The 19,176-nt window shown below is 49.3% G+C and overlaps 1 protein-coding gene and 1 pseudogene across 1 annotated transcript; both read left to right on the forward strand.

Annotated features, from left to right (window-relative positions):
• The first annotated feature begins 6,330 nt into the window (after window positions 1-6,330).
• On the forward strand, window positions 6,331-7,770 carry LOC137639495 (uncharacterized). The gene has a single exon (XM_068371763.1). It carries the CDS (start codon window positions 6,331-6,333, stop codon window positions 7,768-7,770), a length of 1,440 nt encoding a protein of 479 aa, XP_068227864.1.
• A 9,783-nt stretch (window positions 7,771-17,553) lies between these two features.
• On the forward strand, window positions 17,554-17,672 carry LOC137640349 (5S ribosomal RNA; annotated as a pseudogene).
• The last annotated feature ends 1,504 nt before the right edge of the window (window positions 17,673-19,176 follow it).

Raw genomic sequence — 19,176 nt, forward strand, 5'->3', positions numbered from 1 at the left:
TTTTCCTAAATATACAAACCTTAGCTGTTTATACAAACTTGCCCGCCATCCCTATCCCCCTTGAAGTCCTACCTCCAAGCAAAGTGAGCTCAATCACAGGTGTGTGAGGTGGGGCCGGGGTGGGATGGGCTGGGGAGGGGGGGGTAGCAAGCTACCCTCTCCTACCTCCCGCTAACTAGTGTAGATAGTTAACCCTCGCTAAACTTTAATGGGCTCGTCATTTCAGCTACGCCGAAAGTAATACCTCTAATAAATAGCTAAGATTTGTATAGTTAGGAAAAATACAAATTATCTATGAATTTGTCATTTTTCCTAACTACACAAACCTTAGCTATTTATACAAACTTGCCCGCCAGCCCTATCCCCCTTGAAATCCTACATCCAATCAAAGTTAGCTAAATCACAGGTGTGTGAGTGGGAGCGGTAGCAAGCTAACTAGCGGTGTGGGTAATTAACCCTCGCTAAACTTTATTGGCTCGTCATTTCAGCTATGCTGAAAGTAATACCCCTAATAAATAGCTAAGGTTTGTATAGTTAGGAATGATACAAATTATCTACGAATTTGTCATGTCGATGACTGTAAGTGCTGTTAAAGTGCTATCAGATAAGAAGCCTTTAATAAAGATGTTTTCAGTAACCTTTTTTTTAAAACACTTGGTTTTTTTTTATATTTTTAATGCATTCTTTGAAAATATTAAGCGGTTCCATTAGCTAAATCTGATTTTTTTAGTTGCAAGTGACTTTCAGAACGCAATACGAGGATATTGGATAAATCATAATGTCATAATTTCCTTTCAACTCCAGTTCGAATGTCCTTTCTAATGGTGTCTGGCGAGGACTGTGGATGCTCTGATACATTGATCAGGTCACGGTTAAGGGAAGTATAAATATTACCAATAGATGTTCTGTCTTTGGTTTTATCGAAATACAAAATGTTTGCTTGATTTTTCTAACTAATTATGGATCTATTATATCCTATTTTATTTGAATCTGAAAGCCGAAACAAAAAGGAATAATTGATAATTTGAGTAACAATTACTCATTGTGTTTGATAAGTTTTATATTTGCATTATACAGATACAGTAAAAGATTTTTTACACTTTCATAACGCAAACCTTCATATGAACATTGTTTCCAAAGAAAAAAAAAGAATATGACTTTAATCTCCACATTTACCAAAATTTATGACACACTTTTGGGTCCTACAACAATTAAACACTATCTCTTTCACTGTTACCAGGCTCTAGATGAAGCAGGGAAGGTAGATAACTGTCTTTGATGCGGTTCTGAAACAGATAGAAGAACATGTTCCGTTTTATTTAATGTTTTTTATGTAGGCCTACACTACATCAGGCAAAATTTATTCATGTTTAATTTTTTTTTGATTAATATTACTGTTGATTAATTATGTTCTTTTCTATTTAATGCTGGATTCAAATATTTAATGTTAAATCTGCCTAAAATGCTAAATTTGCAACACTTGGTTCTCTGTCTTCTGTCTAATTTGTATTAGAGTTTCCTGAAGAGGTTCTAAAAAATTGGAATAATATTCCAATTTTTTTTTTGCGGACCACTAAATTTTTTCACGGGCCACCAGTGGTCCGCGGATCACCGGTTGGCGACCGCTGCTCTAGACCATTACCGAATGTCTTCCATTATTCGGTATTGGTTTAAGTTACAAAGACTCCCCAACTCTTTAGCCTTTCAGATTGCAAGCCTTGTGAGGCCCTCAACATACTTAGAGTTGCACCCAAAATCTCCTCAACCTTATGGCTTTCGGGTAAAACAATTATTAAACAGTCTTGATATAATTATAGGTTAGGTGATTTATTTAAGATATCATCAATCCCTCCGTGGAAATTACCAGAGATATCTTTTTGTAAATATTTTATTGACTGAATTAGAAGCTAGGTCTTTTTTTTTTTTTTTTTTTATGAAACATGTTGAAGAACATAGGGAATCTACTTTTATATATACCGATAGCTCCAAATCTGATGCTGGCATTGTATTTGGAGTATATAGTAGTTCTTTTAACTGTAGAGGTGCACTTCCTCTAATATCTTCCATATTTCCTGCTGAATTATATGGCATACTATCCGCTATTGAGAAAATAGCGTTAGAAGAGGAGGCCTATTTTACCATTTATAGTGATTCAAGAAGTGTTCTTCAAGCTTTAGAAGGTTTTGATTCTTGTAACACTTTAGCTTTAAAGATTTTATAGTGGCTTTTAATCATTGGCTTGAAAAGTATAACAGTTCGATTTTGCTGGGTTCCAGCACACGTAGGTGTGTTTGGAAATGAAGAAGCAGATTCACTGGCAAAGAGTGCTGCAGCCGAGTTGCTACCTAGAAGGTATCCCATTCTCTGTAATGATTTTTTACCAGCAGTGAAGAATTCCATTTATAATAATTGACAAACGCATTAGGATGATTTAACCGAAGTAAGATGAGAGAAATTGCGATTGTTATATCACCTTGGCGGTATAATGGGATGCCCTGAAAATGGGAGACCATTTGTCGTCTTCGCATTGGTCACACTCGGATTACACACGAGTTTCTGCTGGCTGACCAACACCAACCATATTGCGACAACTGTTTGAAACCCTTGACAGTGAGGCATTTGTTGACTGAATGCCCCACTTACAGCACAGAAAGAAATAGATATGTTTGAGGTTCAGGGTGAGGATGGCAGGTTCATCCTTGCCAAGATCCTTGGACATGAAGTGACGTACAATGCTAGTGGTGTTTTTGAATTTGAGGTAGTAGGTTGGCCAGGGCACCAGCTGCCCGTTGAGATACTACTGCTAGAGAGTTTGGGGGGGTCCTTTGACTGGCCAGACAGTACTACATTGGATCCTTGTCTCTGGTTATGGTTCTTTCCATTTGCCTTCACAGACAATGAATAGTCTGGCCTATTCTTTACAGATTCTCCTCTGTCCTCATACACCTGACAACACTGAGATTACCAAACAATTCTTCTTCGCCCAAGGGGTTAACTACGGCAATGTAATTGTTTAGTGGCTGCTTTCCTCTTGGTGAGGGTAGAAGAGACTTTTTAGCTAATGTAAGCTGCTCTTCTAGGAGAAGGACACAACAAAATCAACCCATTGTTCTCTAGTCTTGGGTAGTGCTACAGCCTCTGTACCATGGTCTTCCACTGTCTTGGGTTAGAGCTCTCTTGCTTGAAGGTACACTCGGGCACACTGTTCTATCTAGTTTCTCTTCCTCTTGTTTTGTTGAAGTTTTTATTGTTTATATAGGAAATATTTATTTGTTCCAACACGGAGTACTTACCTCGAACTACTTTCTTAGGAGTATCTGGGATTCTCCCAACGGACCAGATTTTTGAGTAGTTTCCCCTATCTCCGTTTGCTCTAGTGGTTCCCTCCATGGCGGATGGATACTCGCTCTGAGGCGACCTGGGTCAGAGTGCGAGAGCATGGACCTAGGTCTCGGTCGCCAGTAAGCTTCTGGTCGCGGCGATGTTCACATCTCACCGCTCTCTCACATCCCTTCCGACCCTTTGTGTTACCACGGGGTTCCCTCGTGCTCCCTTCCCTTGTGCCACCTTTATCCACCTCCTTTCCCAGTGTCTTGTGTTGCTTGGTGTGCTGTGTATTGCGTTATGGATTCCCAACGCCGTTGCCCCGGGCCTAAGGCTGGTAAGTCCTGCGTTGTGTGGCTCTCGAGGCCGGAGGTAGATCCTCATACGTTGTGCTCCATGTGCAGGGGCAGTGTGTGTTCCCGTCGGCCACGTGTCCGGAGTGTGCTTCCTGGTCCGAGGTTCAGTGGGCCTTGTACGCCACAAAGAGGAAGAAAGCGGCGAAGCGGTCCCCAAAGAAGGTAGGCGCCTCTTCTCCTTTGACTTCTCCTGCCGCCTCTTCGGAGCGGGGTTCACCGTCTCCTTCCCCTATCCTGAGTAGGGGACGAGGTAAGTCCGTTGCGGGGAAACTGCCCATTGCTGTTCCCCATGAGTCTGATACTTTTGATGTGCGGGATGCTGTTGTTTCGCAGGCATGCGGGGGGGGGGGGGGGCGCGGGAGTGTGTTCGGGAGACAAGGCCCTGGTGCCCGCTGGACCCGTCTCTACCGAGGACCCAGTGTTGGGGAAGGTCGCTACGGCCCCTTCTCCCACCCCGTGGCAAAGTGTTACAGGTACCGCAGCGCCCGGGGGAGACACAGATAAAGAAAGGCAACCGACAGGTTCGTCAGACCCTGACTCCATCGTCTGGACGGCCCCAAGGACGCCCTTCAGGTCGCCGATGCGCCAAGAAGAGGAGTTTGAGGGGTGGTTCGTGTCTAGGAAGGCCCTACGGATTCCCCCGGCGCCGTCGTCAACGCTCCCGCCTGATTTTATGCAGCCCTTCACACCGATAGGACAACGACAGGACCCAGCATTAGTAACAGAGGGCTCAGAGGACACGACCAGCTCCTCCTCCTCTTCGTCATCGTACGATTCGTCATCTTTGGAGGACAATGACTCCCGGGAGGGAAGAAGGAAACGGAAGAGGTCCCGGAAGTCTAAGTCTCGTTCCCGCTCAGGCCCTTCCAGGAAGAAGTCAAAATCATCGAGGAAGAACAAGCACAGGCGCCCTTCCAAGGACAGGTGGGCTCAGGCAGCTTTCCCCCGTAGCGGGTCGATCAGGGCATCTGCCGCTCCAGTGTCTGCCTCCTTGGCCTCTGGAGCCGTTCCTATGCCCCTGCCATGCTTGTCAACCGCGCGTCCCGCACACCGGTCGAAGCCCTCGACTCAGGTCGGTTTTGCCGTCCCGCTGCCTGCCAAGTTACCGGCTCCATCTGCCCAGCAGAGAGAGCTGCTGTGCCGGCCTGGCAGCTCTTCTTGCGGACCCGGTACCACGGCTGCTCAACTAAGGCGCCCTGGATACTCGGTGGTACCGCGTGGAACCCACGCCCCGCTGCTCTCCTCGAGTGGAGGTAGACCCATGAATGCTACCTCCGTCCCGGCGGCTCGACCCGCGGCGAAGGCACCCGCCCCATCGTTTCGCCCGGAAGAGGAGGATGTAGCCTCCCACATGGACCCAACCGGCCTCGCAGAAAGACACGGCGCAGAGTACCAGGTGGTAGATGGCTTGATTGAGGTCGGGGACTGTACGTCGGATGGGGTATCTTCGTACCGGAAAGTTCTGGCCCTCATAAGGAGTCACCATCGCCTGGATGAACCAAAACCGTCGACGGAGCAAGCTTGGCTCTCGGGGTTGGGGAGGATGGTAGATAACCCCATCCAGTAGAAACCATCCTTGACTCTCCCCTTAGCTCCTGATGTCTAACTCGGTAGGGAGCATATCGACAGATACGTCCCGGGCCAGGTGAACTCCCTCAGGGCCCAGGGGTCTTTCAAGTTACTGCCGGGCTTGAGAATCCAGAAACGTTTCTACGTCCCCGACGGTCAGCACTCAGGGCCCCGTTCGGTAGAGGCAGCAGTAGCCTCCCTTAACCAAGGCAACACCGAGGATAGGACCCTCTCGGCCCCGGTGTGCTTCTCTTCGGCTAAGGCTTCCATGATGGAGGATACGGCCCAAGACATTGTGAACGTGACTTCGTGGCTTGACTGGTGGGCCTGTACGTTAGTGAGTTTCCAGCTGTCTCACGATCTAGCCATTCCGGAGAACCAGGCTCTTCTCCAGGAACTTATACGCTCAGGGGGGAAGGCTATGAAGGTCCTCACATTCCAGTCTATCACTCAGACAGCCAATTGGGTACTTCGAAGGAGGGATACAATCCTCAACAAGCTGTCCCGTAAGCTCCCCGAGCGAGAGGCGAAGTGTCTGAGGAACTCGCCAGTGTGGGGCAAGTCCATCTCCCCCCTGAAAGAGGTAGAAGAAACTATGGAGAGAGTCCGAAGGCTAAAGGAAACGGCGGACTCCAGACTCTGACCCGCGAGACGACTCTCACACACAGAAGAGTGGTACCAGAAGGGTCCCACCCGACGACATCCCAGTCCAGGAGAGACTCCCCTTCGTCAGCCTGGCAGCAGTCATCTCGGCTCCCCCGTAGGGGAAGCTCTACCCCTCAGGCCTTCTTTAGGCCTAAGTACTCCAGCTCTAGGAGAGGCCGCTCGAGCCGCGCCTCCAGAAGGAGGTAGGAAGAGAGACCCCCCTCTCTTGCAAGACTCAGGTAGGGGATGCCTCAAACATTTTTGGCAAGCATGGCGGGATAATTGGGCAGACCCATGGTCCGTTGCAGTCCTGAAGGAGGGATAGAGGGTACCCTTACTGACGGAGCCGCCCCCTCTGATCCCCGATCATCGAGCGGAATGGCTGGCACCCAAGGACCCCTTGAAGAAGGCAGCCTTACAAGAGGAGGTGTCAGCCATGCTGAACAAGGAAGCCCTGGAACTAGTGAAGGACCCATTCCCCAGGGTTCTACAGCAGGCTCTTCCTGGTAGAGAAAGCGACAGGGGGGTGGAGACCGGTCATCGACCTCTCGGCCTTCAAGAAGTTTATCAGCAAGACGGACTTCAAAATGGACACTCCGAAGTCGGTGCTGGCAGCCTTGAGGGAAGGGGACTTCATGATGTCCCTGGACCTCAAGGATGCATATTTCCAAATCCCTGTCCACCCCTCCAGCAGGAAGTTACTCAGAGTAAAGTGGAGTTCCAAGTCTCTGCAGTTCAAGACCCTTTGCTTCGGCCTGTCAACGGCCCCTCAGGTGTTCACAAGGGTGTTCGCCACAGTGTCAGCCTGGGCACACAAAAAGGGCACCCGGTTAATCGCTACCTGGATGACTGGTTGCTTATTTCAGCCTCAGAGGCAGTTTTGAAGGATCAAGGCGTGGAGTTGTTGCGGTCCTGCAGGGACTTGGGAATCACCATCAATATGGAAAAGTCGCAGTTAGTCCCCTCTGACAGAATGACTTACCTGGGGATGGTCCTAGACTCAAAGTTGGGGAAAGCATTCCCCTCCGCAGAGAGGCTCGAGAAGTTGGATCAGGTCCTTCTCCCCTTCCTAACAGACATTCCCAGGAGAGCCAAGGATTGGCAGAGACTGATAGGCCACCTAGTATCACTGGAGAAGTTGGTTCCCCAAGGAAGACTCAAGCTGAGAGAGGTTCAGTGGAACCTAAAGGAACTCTGGTCCCCGGGGGAGACTCCGCACAGAGTGGTCAGCGTGTCATCGGAGACAAAAGAGGCGTTGAAGTGGTGGTCCGACAGGGTGAACACTCAAAAAGGGATCCCTTTCGCGACCGCCCCTCCGGAGATGTTGCTCCTCACAGACGCATCGAAAGAGGGGTGGGGAGCTCATCTCCAGGAAGAAACAGCAAAAGGCAAGTGGTCCCAGGAGGAGAAGACCTTACACATAAACGTGCTTGAGTTGTTAGCGGTCCAAAAAGCTTGCATGAGGTTCGTTCATCGTCTCCAAGGAAACACTGCGGCCCCCATGTACGACAACGCCACCGTAGTAGCCTACGTGAAGAATCAAGGAGGGCTCAAGTCAAGGGAACTGTGCGACCTCACGGCAGAGATCCTGGATTGGGCCGAGAAAGAACACATAGAGCTGACGGCCAGGTTCATTCCGGGGAAAAAGAACGTGTTAGCCGACGGCCTCAGCAGGGTAGGTCAAGTGGTAGGCTCGGAATGGTCCCTACACCCAGAGGTAGCCCGGACACTCCTAGGAAAATGGGGGTCCCCAGAGATTGATCTGTTCGCCACAAGGATCAACACCCAGCTCCCAGTTTTCTGCTCTCCAGTCCCGGATCCTACAGCAGCATTCGAGGACACCTTTCAGCATCCATGGGACAGTCTCGACGCATAAGCCTTCCCTCCCTTCAGAACATTCAGACCTTCCTCTCGGAAAGAGGAGGCTAAGAAACTGGGTGTTGGAAATTCGGGTACAGGAGTGAACCACAATTTTGGGAGTCAAAATCGGTGTGTCACACATTTCAGTGGGGCTGTTCTCCCACAGTTGGAGGACCACACGATCTCAAATAGAATCAGGCTTCAATAGAAGTGTTTCATCAAAATTTTCTGGAGGATATGATCAAGCATCCAGTGCTCTTTTCCTCTTTTCCTAGCTGCCTTAAGAAGGGGCATAGGCTGAGTAATAGCTATAGTAGGATGGAGACTTTTCCTTTGTCGTCGGGACTTGTTACAATCTCGGGACAAAAGATATGATGCGACTACTGCAGCCATCCCATAGGAGTCACCATCACTACTAGAATCAGAACTCATAGAAACTTCAGAGGAAGTCGGACTATCATCCACAAGTCCTGGACTATTCCTAGTCTCTGTTACAGGATCAGGACCCTTCGGATACCAGAGAAGGCGCCTCCTGAGATAAACTGGAGGTTCAAACCAGGCTTTTAACTGGATATGGTGATCTTTAACCAGTTCACCATCGGGTAGTCTCTGCAGCTCATAGGTGACCTTATTCTCGTGTACCTTAGTAACACGGAATACCTCCTCAAACCTAGGGATGAGCTTGTTTGTCAGAAGATGTCCCAACTGGTGCCCCTTCTTAAAAACCAGAGAACCCTCCTTAAACGGTTTGTACCGAGGATGTCCTTCAGCCAATGGCTTTCGTTTCTGTTGACAGCAACGGGATACTATCAACTTCGTGAGCACCCTTCAGTATGCTCTCAGCTGGAGTAAAGCCAATCTCAGTGTGGTGAGAATGGTTGTAGCTGAGAACTGCTCGGTATAAGTTCTGGTCCCATTTCAGAGATTCCCCAGAAATCACCCTCAGTAACTCGCCAATGGTAAAGTTCACCCGCTCCACTGCACCATTACTAGAGGGTTTATAAGGAGTTGTTTTCACATATTCTATATTGTACCGCTCCAACAACTCAGTAAATTCCTGGGAAATAAACTTGGGTCTTTTATCAGTCAATATCCGGACTGGAGGGCATATCCTACTGCTCTTCTTATTCCTAATGGCTACTGCCGTCACCCACTTAGAATAATGGTTGACTACCGTCAGACACCCAATAAAACCAGTACTGGTTGTCGGGAGACTCGCAAGGTTCATATCAACCAATGCAAAAGGAGAAGAGATCATATCTTCAAGGTTGGCGAGGCAAGCTCCTCCCTTGAAGCCTTAAAAGTCTATCATTACCAACACGTCAGACACATACTCCTGATTACACTAATCAAGGATTTGTGCCAAACAAGTCGACGGAGCATTGCAGTCATTTTTCTGATCCCCCTGCGAGCATTCTGGAGGTGTGTCTCAGCAACTAGGTCTATCAGGACATTGAAGGTGACTACCGTGACTACTGTGCCATCGGGGTTCTGCTTCACTAGCAAACCCTGGTGCACTCCTAGGCCAGACCAACATCTCTTATAGGGCAGATAGGAGCATGGAACCCGAGATACAGGAACCCCGGAGTTGATCGTATTGATGACAGATTGGATCTGTCGATGATCTCCTTGGATCTTGGCCACCTGACTAAAGGACAGAAGAGCATTCCCGGAGAACTCCACGGTCAGGTTCAGGGTCAGTCACCTTCATGACAGAGGTCTCTGTATGCAGTGGGGAGACAGAGTACCTTGAGAGACAACTGAAGAACAGTAATGTGGTCATACACCAACTGTTCTGTGGGTGAATCCAGTGTTAGGTAGGCTGCATCCAGTAGATTCCTACCAAGAACAAAACAAAAGTTAATGTCTTGCTTGGCTTAATGCCTAAATCCCATATTCAATTCAGTTCAAAAGTTAATGTCTTTGGCAGCTACCACTGCATAGTTAAACAGCGGTGGAGACCCGGAAGGACACTTCAACTCTAACTGGACGTAGCCTAAAATGCTGGAGCAGGAACCGGTCATCCCCTCTAACTGTTCTTCTGACAGTACCTGGTTCTCTATGCCAAGTTGGCTCAGTACAGACTGACTTATAAAACAAACCTATGCCCCTGTATCAACAAGACACAAAATAAGGTCTCCTGTATCATTGAGACACATGTGTACTACTGGACTAATAAGGTGCCTTTTCTGTCATGTACTGTACTACAAGACAATCTCTGGTGCTTCCTAATCAACAGTGACCAAGCCCTCAGCATCGGGCACAGGAGATTTCACCTCCACCTTATTGCCTAGAATTACGTCAGTTGGAGGGACGCAATAGCAGAGCTCGATCAGAGGGTTAAAATGCACAGACACTGAAGATGCACATACTGAGGCTCAGTCACGGATGGATGATGATATACTACAGGACACATGGGACCCCAATGGACCCAGATTTCCAGGTTCAATAGCTTAGACGTTGCCAAGAGCAACTCCAGAGCTGGGACTGTACTAGGAAAATGCATTGCCTTGATCCTGTTTCTGCTAGTCTTTCCAGTTTGAACCCTAGTCGACCGGCGTCCTTCAGAAACTGCTGAACTAAGGCATCCCCGAGTTTGGCTCCCTTCAGCTGAGTCGGGTGTGACACCTGATCCTTCCTTCCAGCAGTTCACGACTCGCTCCAAGGATTCTATGAGAGAATGTGGACCACCACGAACCTCTTTATACAAGGCCAGTCCAGTAGGCAACTTGGCAGTGGTGGGTTTAGTAGCAAGCAGATAGTTGGTTAATGCGGGCCAGCGGGATAACCAGTCCGATCACCTGAACAGTAGTTAACAATAAATTTTAAATATTAAGCTTAGCCGGTGAATATTTATATAGCTTACGTCTCCGACGGTCGACAGATTCCAAAAACTCGTGAGCGATCGCCATGAAGGCTGCCGGGTGTGCCCACCAGCGCCGACTATCGGCCAGATACCGCATATACTTCTCCATAAATTCAGTTCTTCTCTGTCGGTGGTACAGTGAACCCTCGCTACTTCGCGGTTCGACCATCGCGGATTCACCACTTCGCGGATTTTTTTCATAACCCATGTATATACATATATCGCGGATTTTCCAGAAATATCGAAAATACCGCGATGTGACCGATGGTGCGAGATTGGAGAAAGTAAGGAAAATTGAATCGTGATTGATTTTCAATATAAATGAAACTTTGAGGAGCAACGAAGATATCATTTATTAGAGAGATAGAGAGAGGTAAGGAATGGGAGGTAGTGAAAAGTAGCCCACAGAGAGAGAGAGAGAGAGAGAGAGAGAGAGAGAGAGAGAGAGAGAGAGAGAGAGAGAGAGAGAGAGAGAGAGAGAGAGAGAGATAGAGGGGGGTTTAAATGTAATAAACAAAAAAATTTGATAGGTTATAACACATTGGTGCTTATGTAATATCAACTGTATACTGTAGACGGTTTGAATAAGTTAAGAAATGGTATAAATGATACTTTGTTAGTGTATTCGTAAACACTCAAGAGCGGCAGCTAGATGACAGCTGATCTAATCACAGCCAAAAGTAAAAAAAAAAAGAAGTCAACAATACTCGATTTTTAAAACAAACCCGAAATTTAAAAACAAAAGTACACGCTTTCTTAATGTGCAATTAACTATTTAAAGAGTGGCAATTTTCTAGAATAAAATGATATTTCCCAAAAAATAGTGGTTTGCTGATGAAATCGGATGCCGTATTTTTAGCTATGATTGAAATGGATGTAGACTCGGCCTAATTATTTCGTTTCGTATTTAATTGACACTAAGAAAACTAATTTTAGTTTCTTCATCTAAATGTAAGTATTGTATAACACGAAGAGAAGAGAGAGAGAGAGAGAGAGAGAGAGAGAGAGAGAGAGAGAATCAGCTGTTGTACTCAAATGGCGTCGTGTTTTTGTTTTGTGAGAATTTCATCGCCACGACTTTAACAACAACATACTGTACTGAACTTTACAGTATTATACAGACTACTGTAATATGATAAAGTAAAATATTTGTAATCTATTTTATATGAAATGGGGCTATTTTTTTTTTTTGTTCAAAATTTACATTTACGTATGTAAAACAACTCTCTCTCTCTCTCTCTCTCTCTCTCTCTCTCTCTCTCTCTCTCTCTCTCTCTCTCTCGTAGATTGTTTTCCTGCTTTGCTACGTATGTATGATTTTATATAGATACGGTAAATAATATTTGTAATAACATTTTATTTAAGCTTTTACTGTAATATCATTATTTATCACTTTCATCATGCGCGTTAAATTCCTTAGTTTGTTTACTGAGCGTACTTTATGACGCCGTCGTTTCAGGCGACGTCATAAAGAAAAACATTTCATTTGGAAGTCCTAAGAAAAATTAAGTAAAACATTAGTAATAACCAAATCAACATACTGTACTGAATAATCAATATAATCGATGCAGAAACTAACCTATACACAGATGTGTAAATGCGTTTGTTTCTTCATTATAATCAGAGATAAACGTAAACAAAACATTGGTTGCCATTTTTTATCGTGCTTTTTGGCGTGTTTAGGAAACGCATGATATAAAGTCGCCCTTAATATTTGTGTCTGTTTTAGTTTAGGGTACTGTAGTACATGCATTAAGTGTTCTGTACATTAAAGGGTAGTTTGTTAACAGTACTACGTACAAGGGAAGGTTTTAAAAGTCTGAATATACATGTTAAATAAATAGGTAAATATGGTGTCACTACTTCGCGGATTTTCACCTATCGCGGCCGGGTCTGGAACCTATCTACCGCGATAAACGAGGGTTCACTGTAGTGACAGCATTGGTTCCGCTCGCGCTTAACCTCAAGTTTCTACTGATTGGTGAAGTACTTGTTCATGGTTTTATGGCTTTCGCTGTGTTGGATTATTCTCAAACAATACGATCTTCAAAAGAAATTCTTTTGAAAGGAGAGAAAAATTTTTTTACCCTTGCTTTTTAATCTCTCTCTGGATTTTCCATAGATCAAAGATGGCCGACCCTTCCCTCAGTGTACGGAAGTGTGTTGAAGGCTTTTAGTAATTATTTTATCACTTTATAAATTATTGTTGATATTTATAGATTTACCTCCATATATTTTATCTCACCCGCCTTTATTAGGCCTCTTCGATTCGCTTTCCATTTATACTAAACACCGAGATAAATTTTATATTTTTGTTTATAAGCGACCTATGCCTATTCTTTGTAGGCGGTAATTACTTGGTAAACGAAGTTAAACAACGTTGAGCCCATTCAACTTTTATTTTTGTTTATATTGATGAGATGAATATTTTAAGAAATTTATTCTTTGAATAGTCTTCGTGCTGTTTTCAAAGATGAACTAACGTTTGGTTTATTTATGCTACGCAGTTTGCACTCTATCGTTACGATAGAGAAAGAGAGAATCACGGTTTCACTTTGCAGAAAGAGTAAATCGATTTTGACGTTTTGTTCATTCTTCTTACTAACTGAAGTTTTTTAAATACTAATTTAAAGGAACATGTTAATTTTCAATTTCTTAGTCCTTTTAGTATTTTCCTTTAGTCAAATAACCTTTTATTGACGAAGAGTGAGTGAGCCATTCTCTTGTGAGTGACAAAAGAGAGAGAGAGAGAGAGAGAGAGAGAGAGAGAGAGAGAGAGAGAGAGAGAAAACGTTCCAAATCTTTATTCTCGTCCCAAGTCTCTGTACAAGGAGTTTGGGAGTGAGTAACGTTGTTCTTCTCGATTCAGTTTTGTTCCGTAACCGAAATACAAACCACGCTATTTACATTGGGTTTACCTTTTAGCGCAGCTGAAATGGCGAGCCATTAGAATTTAACGAGGGTGTATTACCCCCGCGCTATTTAGCGGGGGGGTAGGGGACAGATGAATGCTCACTTTCACTTTTGGCTCGGACTGTGACAGACACGTCTGTCTTGGTCCTCTCTTGACAGCCATTGTTTGTTTTGTCTTTACTTAATCGCTTACTTTTCTTTTACTCAATATATATGTAAACATGTTTTCATGTTTGTATATATATTTGAGTATAGAAATCAGTAAGTTTCCTTTTCAGATTTGTGTGTGTAGTGTTCGATATCTACATGGAGTCCTCGGCAGTTAGGCCTCCACGGCGTAATTTTATGGGTGGCGATCGAGTTTGACTTTGGTCTTTCTCTCTCTCTCTCTCTCTCTCTCTCTTGAGGTCGTTCACCTTTTTACTACGTGTTACTACGCCCTTGTAGCTTCCTTTCCGTGTGGGGAGGTTGCTACGCCGTATGTTTGTCTCAATTAATTTATGAATCTAATTGTAGTTGTTGATTTTTCAGCTTGTATAACGATTCCTTTCAAGGTTTTCGTTCTTTCTTTAGTGTTCATTCATTTTTAAATTACATAATTACAGAGTTTCATAATTATAATTGTTATAATTCTGTTTTGGTTACAGCTCTCCTTCCGTGAGTGTAAGTGGTTGTGAGGGCACGTGCCTGTTGTGTAATTCTTGTTTCCTTTCCCTCGGGATAACTCTTCGGAGCCTTCCCGGGGGAATGAATGTGTACTAATGATTTTTGTTTTAATTTTTTACAGTTACCGATCTAGTTCGTTTCTGTAATATGGCAACGGTGTGAGCTGTCTTGTTGAGGCCTGGGGATTCGGCTGTTGCTGCCTCCCCCCTTGGATTTTCGTCAGGGGCGTGTCTCCTTCTACTGGAAGTACTCCCGTGATGACGGACAGCTCTCCAGTTCATGTTAGAACTCTCAGGAGGCTTGCCTCCTTGGGCGGGTAACTTTCCTTCCGAGGGAAGTTTTTTCCTGTCCAGTCTTGAGTTTTTCTCCTTTTGGGGGGTTCTTCTCTTGCCTTTTTTTCGTGCGACTATGCTCTTGGTGCTGAGCGGTCACACCTGCAGTTACGCTCAAGGGGCTGGGCAACTGCAGGAGCCCCTCTTCGGAGGATTGCTCCTTTTAGGTCACTGGCTGACCAGTCTCTTCTACGAAGTGTTTCTCTTTCGTTCGCGAGAGAGTACACTCATAGAGACTCCTCTTCGGAGGATTCTTCTGATGCTGTTGCTGTTGGCCTCCTTCGCCGTAAGGCCCACCGTCCGCCTCGTCGTAAGGGCCTCTCATCTCCCTATAAGGGTGCTAAGAGGCGCCTTTTTGAATCTCCGTTTGCAGCCTACAACTTCTTGATCTTCCGCCCTGGTGCAGATGGACAGCAATCTGATCTCGTCTTCCGACGGGCAACGGTCTTCCAACGGACATCAGTCTCCCGGCGGACAGGCAACTGTCTTCCAACGGACATCTGTCTCCCGACGGACAACGTTCCCTTCGGGGCAAAGGGTTGCCTCCAACGGGGGTTCTTCCCTTGCGTGTCAGGGTTCCCCTGCGCGCCCTTCTGCTGAGTTCTCTCCTGCTCCTGCTCAGTGTTAGCGCACAGGCGCTCTCCTGCTCATCAGCGCTTCCTGATCGCTAGCGCTCTCCTTTTGCCAGCGCTCTCCTGTTCGTCAGCGCTCTCATGATGATCATCCCTGCTGTTCCTGTTGGTTCCTGTTACGCGCCCTGTGCGCCCACGTTCGCCCTCGCGATCTAGAACTTCGGTTCAGGTCTGGGTCAAGGACTCTTCTTCTATGCGCAGGCTTCCACGCGTTGCCTTCTGCTCGTCAGCGATCATCAGCTCGCCAGCGATCACCTGCTCGCCAGCGTTCACCTGCTCGCCAGCGCGCACAGGCGATTTTAGTATCGCCTATTCAACAGCGTTCTACACGTCAGCGATCACCTGTCTCTCGGCGATCTCCGGATCGCCCGCGTGTGTTACAGCCGGCGCGCCAACGTTCTCCAACGCTTCTGAAGGAACATGGTTCGCCAGCTACTAGCTCGCCATCGCATGATCGCCCACCTGCGCATGCTGCTCGCAATCGCGCGATCGCCCACCTGCGCATGCTGCTCGCCATCGCGCGATCGCCCACTTACGCATGCTGCTCGCCATCGCACAATCTCCCACCTGCGGAGGCTACTCGCCATCGCGCGATCGCCCACCTGCGGATGCTGCTCGCCATCGCGCGATCGCCCACCTGCGGAGGCTGCTCGCCATCGCGCGATCGCCCTCCTGCGCACGCTGCTCGCCATCGCGCGATCGCCCACCTGCGCACGCTGCTCGCCATCGCGCGATCGCCCACCTGCGCACGCTGCTCGCCATCGCGCGATCGCCCACCTGCGCACGCTGCTCGCCATCGCGCGATCGCCCACCTGCGCACGCTGCTCGCCATCGCGCGATCGCCCACCTGCGCACGCTGCTCGCCATCGCGCGATCGCCCACCTGCGCACGCTGCTCGCCATCGCGCGATCGCCCACCTGCGCACGCTGCTCGCCATCGCGCGATCGCCCACCTGCGCACGCTGCTCGCCATCGCGCGATCGCCCACCTGCGCACGCTGCTCGCCATCGCGCGATCGCCCACCTGCGCACGCTGCTCGCCATCGCGCGATCGCCCACCTGCGCACGCTGCTCGCCATCGCGCGATCGCCCACCTGCGCACGCTGCTCGCCATCGCGCACCTGCGCACGCTGCTCGCCATCGCGCGATCGCCCACCTGCGCACGCTGCTCGCCATCGCGCACCTGCGCACGCTGCTCGCCATCGCGCGATCGCCCACCTGCGCACGCTGCTCGCCATCGCGCGATCGCCCACCTGCGCACGCTGCTCGCCATCGCGCGATCGCCCACCTGCGCACGCTGCTCGCCATCGCGCGATCGCCCACCTGCGCACGCTGCTCGCCATCGCGCGATCGCCCACCTGCGCACGCTGCTCGCCATCGCGCGATCGCCCACCTGCGCACGCTGCTCGCCATCGCGCGATCGCCCACCTGCGCACGCTGCTCGCCATCGCGCGATCGCCCACCTGCGCACGCTGCTCGCCATCGCGCGATCGCCCACCTGCGCACGCTGCTCGCCATCGCGCGATCGCCTGTTGATCCATATCGCCAGCGGTCTTCCTTGCCTACGCGGCAGCGCGTTTCCTCGCCATCGCGCTTACACTCGCGCTCATTCACCTGCCCACCCTCGCGACCGCTCGCCTGGGCGCCCACACCCCCACGTGCCTGCACGTCAACGCTCATGCGCGTCCGCGCACATGCTCTCCAATGTTCGCCCGCGTGCGAACCGACGGTGTTCCGTCGCGCGGACGGACGGCGTTCCGTCGCGCGGACGGACGGCGTTCCGTCGCGCGGACGGACGGCGTTCCGTCGCGCGGACGGACGGCGTTCCGTCGCGCGGACGGACGGCGTTCCCTCGCGCGGACGGACGGCGTTCCCTCGCGCGGACGGACGGCGTTCCCTCGCGCGGACGGACGGCGTTCCCTCGCGCGGACGGACGGCGTTCCCTCGCGCGGACGGACGGCGTTCCCTCGCGCGGACGGACGGCGTTCCCTCGCGCGGACGGACGGCGTTCCCTCGCGCGGACGGACGGCGTTCCCTCGCGCGGACCGACGGGTAATTTCAGTTTCCATTCCATCCATCTTCCAGGGAGCTTGTAGAATTCAGCCTAGACTGCAAGTATTCCTGCTTATGATGCAGTGTGGCTATCCCACCGTGGCATAGCAGGTTTTCTTCCCCAGAGAACTCTCCCTGCTTTCCTCATGGCCGCTCAGGTGCAGGCTTCCGCCTCCTCTGCTTTTTGGAGGGCTGGTCAACTCCGGTAGGCTCGGGTTCGACCTTCTTCAGCGCCGGGACAAGCTTCCGGATGCTTACCATGAGTGTGGGTTCATGGTATTTTGCTTGGAGCCTTTTCTTCTTCTGCCTCAACATCTGGAGTATCTGGCCATGATATTGAGTCAACGGCCTTACCACGTTGGAAACCCCGCTTCTCGTCCGTCCAGCGAGGTTAAGCAACGTCGGTTCTGGTCGGTACTTGGATGGGTGACCACCTGGGGACGCCAGATTCTGTTGCCACATCCTCCGAGCCTTCCTTTCAGTTGACTGTGGCAAGGCTGAGGAGAGTCGCAGTACCTGTTCTCAGTCAAGCAGAGCTTTCAGCCCTACCTTGGAACGTTTCCTAGTTCTCCTTTCCTCATTGACCCGTCTATAGTCCGAACGGTCGCCTCAGGATAAGTTCCATGTGGGGCGGTCCAAGTTCCGATGGTTTCAGGCAACGTTTAACAGGACTTCCTGGCCCCTATGGGACCAGCGGAACTATTAGACCTGCAATGGGTGTTGACCTATGGAACCTCTTGATGGTAGTGGATATTCTCGTCCTTTCCCCACATTCTTGATGCTGTTCTCGGACTCGTCAAAGGAAACCTGGGGGGGGGGGGTGGCATGTCTTGGTCCAGGCCTATGGTCAAGACCTGAAGGATACCTCTCCATCATTCAGGCAGGCTTAGGGGCCGTAGTCTGGCCCCTCTACAGATCCTACAGCTCCTGCTGAGTCGCCCCGTGCGCGTCGACTTCATGATTCTGGCGTGTTCTAACTAGCAGGGGATGCATTTTCACACCTTCACATCTTGCAGTAGAGATACCGGGATGATTGAGATTCTCTCAAGACCACCATCGGCTCTCTCATTCCAGGCAGAGGAATGTTCTCTCCGACTATCCGAGCAGAGCCTCGTAGAGAGAGTGTACCTGGGGGTCTTTGACCTTGAGTAACTAGCAAGTCCTGGTCTGGGGGACCTGATCGCGACAGCTTGGAACCTCAAGCTTCCGCTGTTCTTCCCCCCAGTCTCAGACCCCGAGACTCTGGCAAGATGCATTCCGGTGATGGTGGGACAACTTCGACGCCTGCGTCTTCCCTCCTTTTTGTCTGTGAACAATGGGTCTCAACAAGACCAGGTTGTCTGTCAACCTTTCAATGGGAGAGCTCCACTGGGACTATGCGCAGAACGGTTTCTGGACCCTCTGCTTCCCCTGACGGAACTCCCGGGAGAGCTTCTACCACGGCGCAGACTACTCAAACAACCACACTGCGACATCTCTCCCGAACCGGGGCGTCGCTTCGGCTTCAGGCCTGGAGACACTACGCCTCCTCCTCAAGAAGAGACAACCCGCTACAGTCGCGGTACGGAGGTCGCGTCATCTGCGATAGTCATCCGCAGGGGTCTTCCAGGCAAAGTGAAGAGTCTTCGGTGGTTGGTGCCGTGGGAGATATACCTCTTCCCTTGAGGCCTCTTCGCCAGCAATAACGGTCTTATTGCCTTTCGGCGGGAGGAAACTCCTTTCCGCTCTTGGCAGTGAAGCCTGTCGCTCAGCCTTTCCCTGACCTTCAGGCTTAAAGGAATAACTTTTTCCTGCCCGCTGGATCTTTCCTCGCTCATGCGAAGCTACGATTGTCCCTGCCCTAGTCGGAGGAAGACCTCCAACTTGGAGCATGGCTCGGACTTTTAGTCCTTTAAGAGATCTTCTCAAGACCCTTTACGACAGGCCTCGGATTGTATTCCGCCTTGGGTCTCTCCTGCTCACT

Source organism: Palaemon carinicauda, chromosome 4, assembly GCF_036898095.1.
Source record: "Palaemon carinicauda isolate YSFRI2023 chromosome 4, ASM3689809v2, whole genome shotgun sequence".
Classification (NCBI taxonomy): domain Eukaryota; kingdom Metazoa; phylum Arthropoda; class Malacostraca; order Decapoda; family Palaemonidae; genus Palaemon; species Palaemon carinicauda.

What these genes read in the sequence shown, in the direction of transcription:
- LOC137639495 (XM_068371763.1), top strand. Translation starts at nt 6,331, where the DNA reads ATGCTGAACAAGGAAGCCCTGGAACTAGTGAAGGACCCATTCCCCAGG.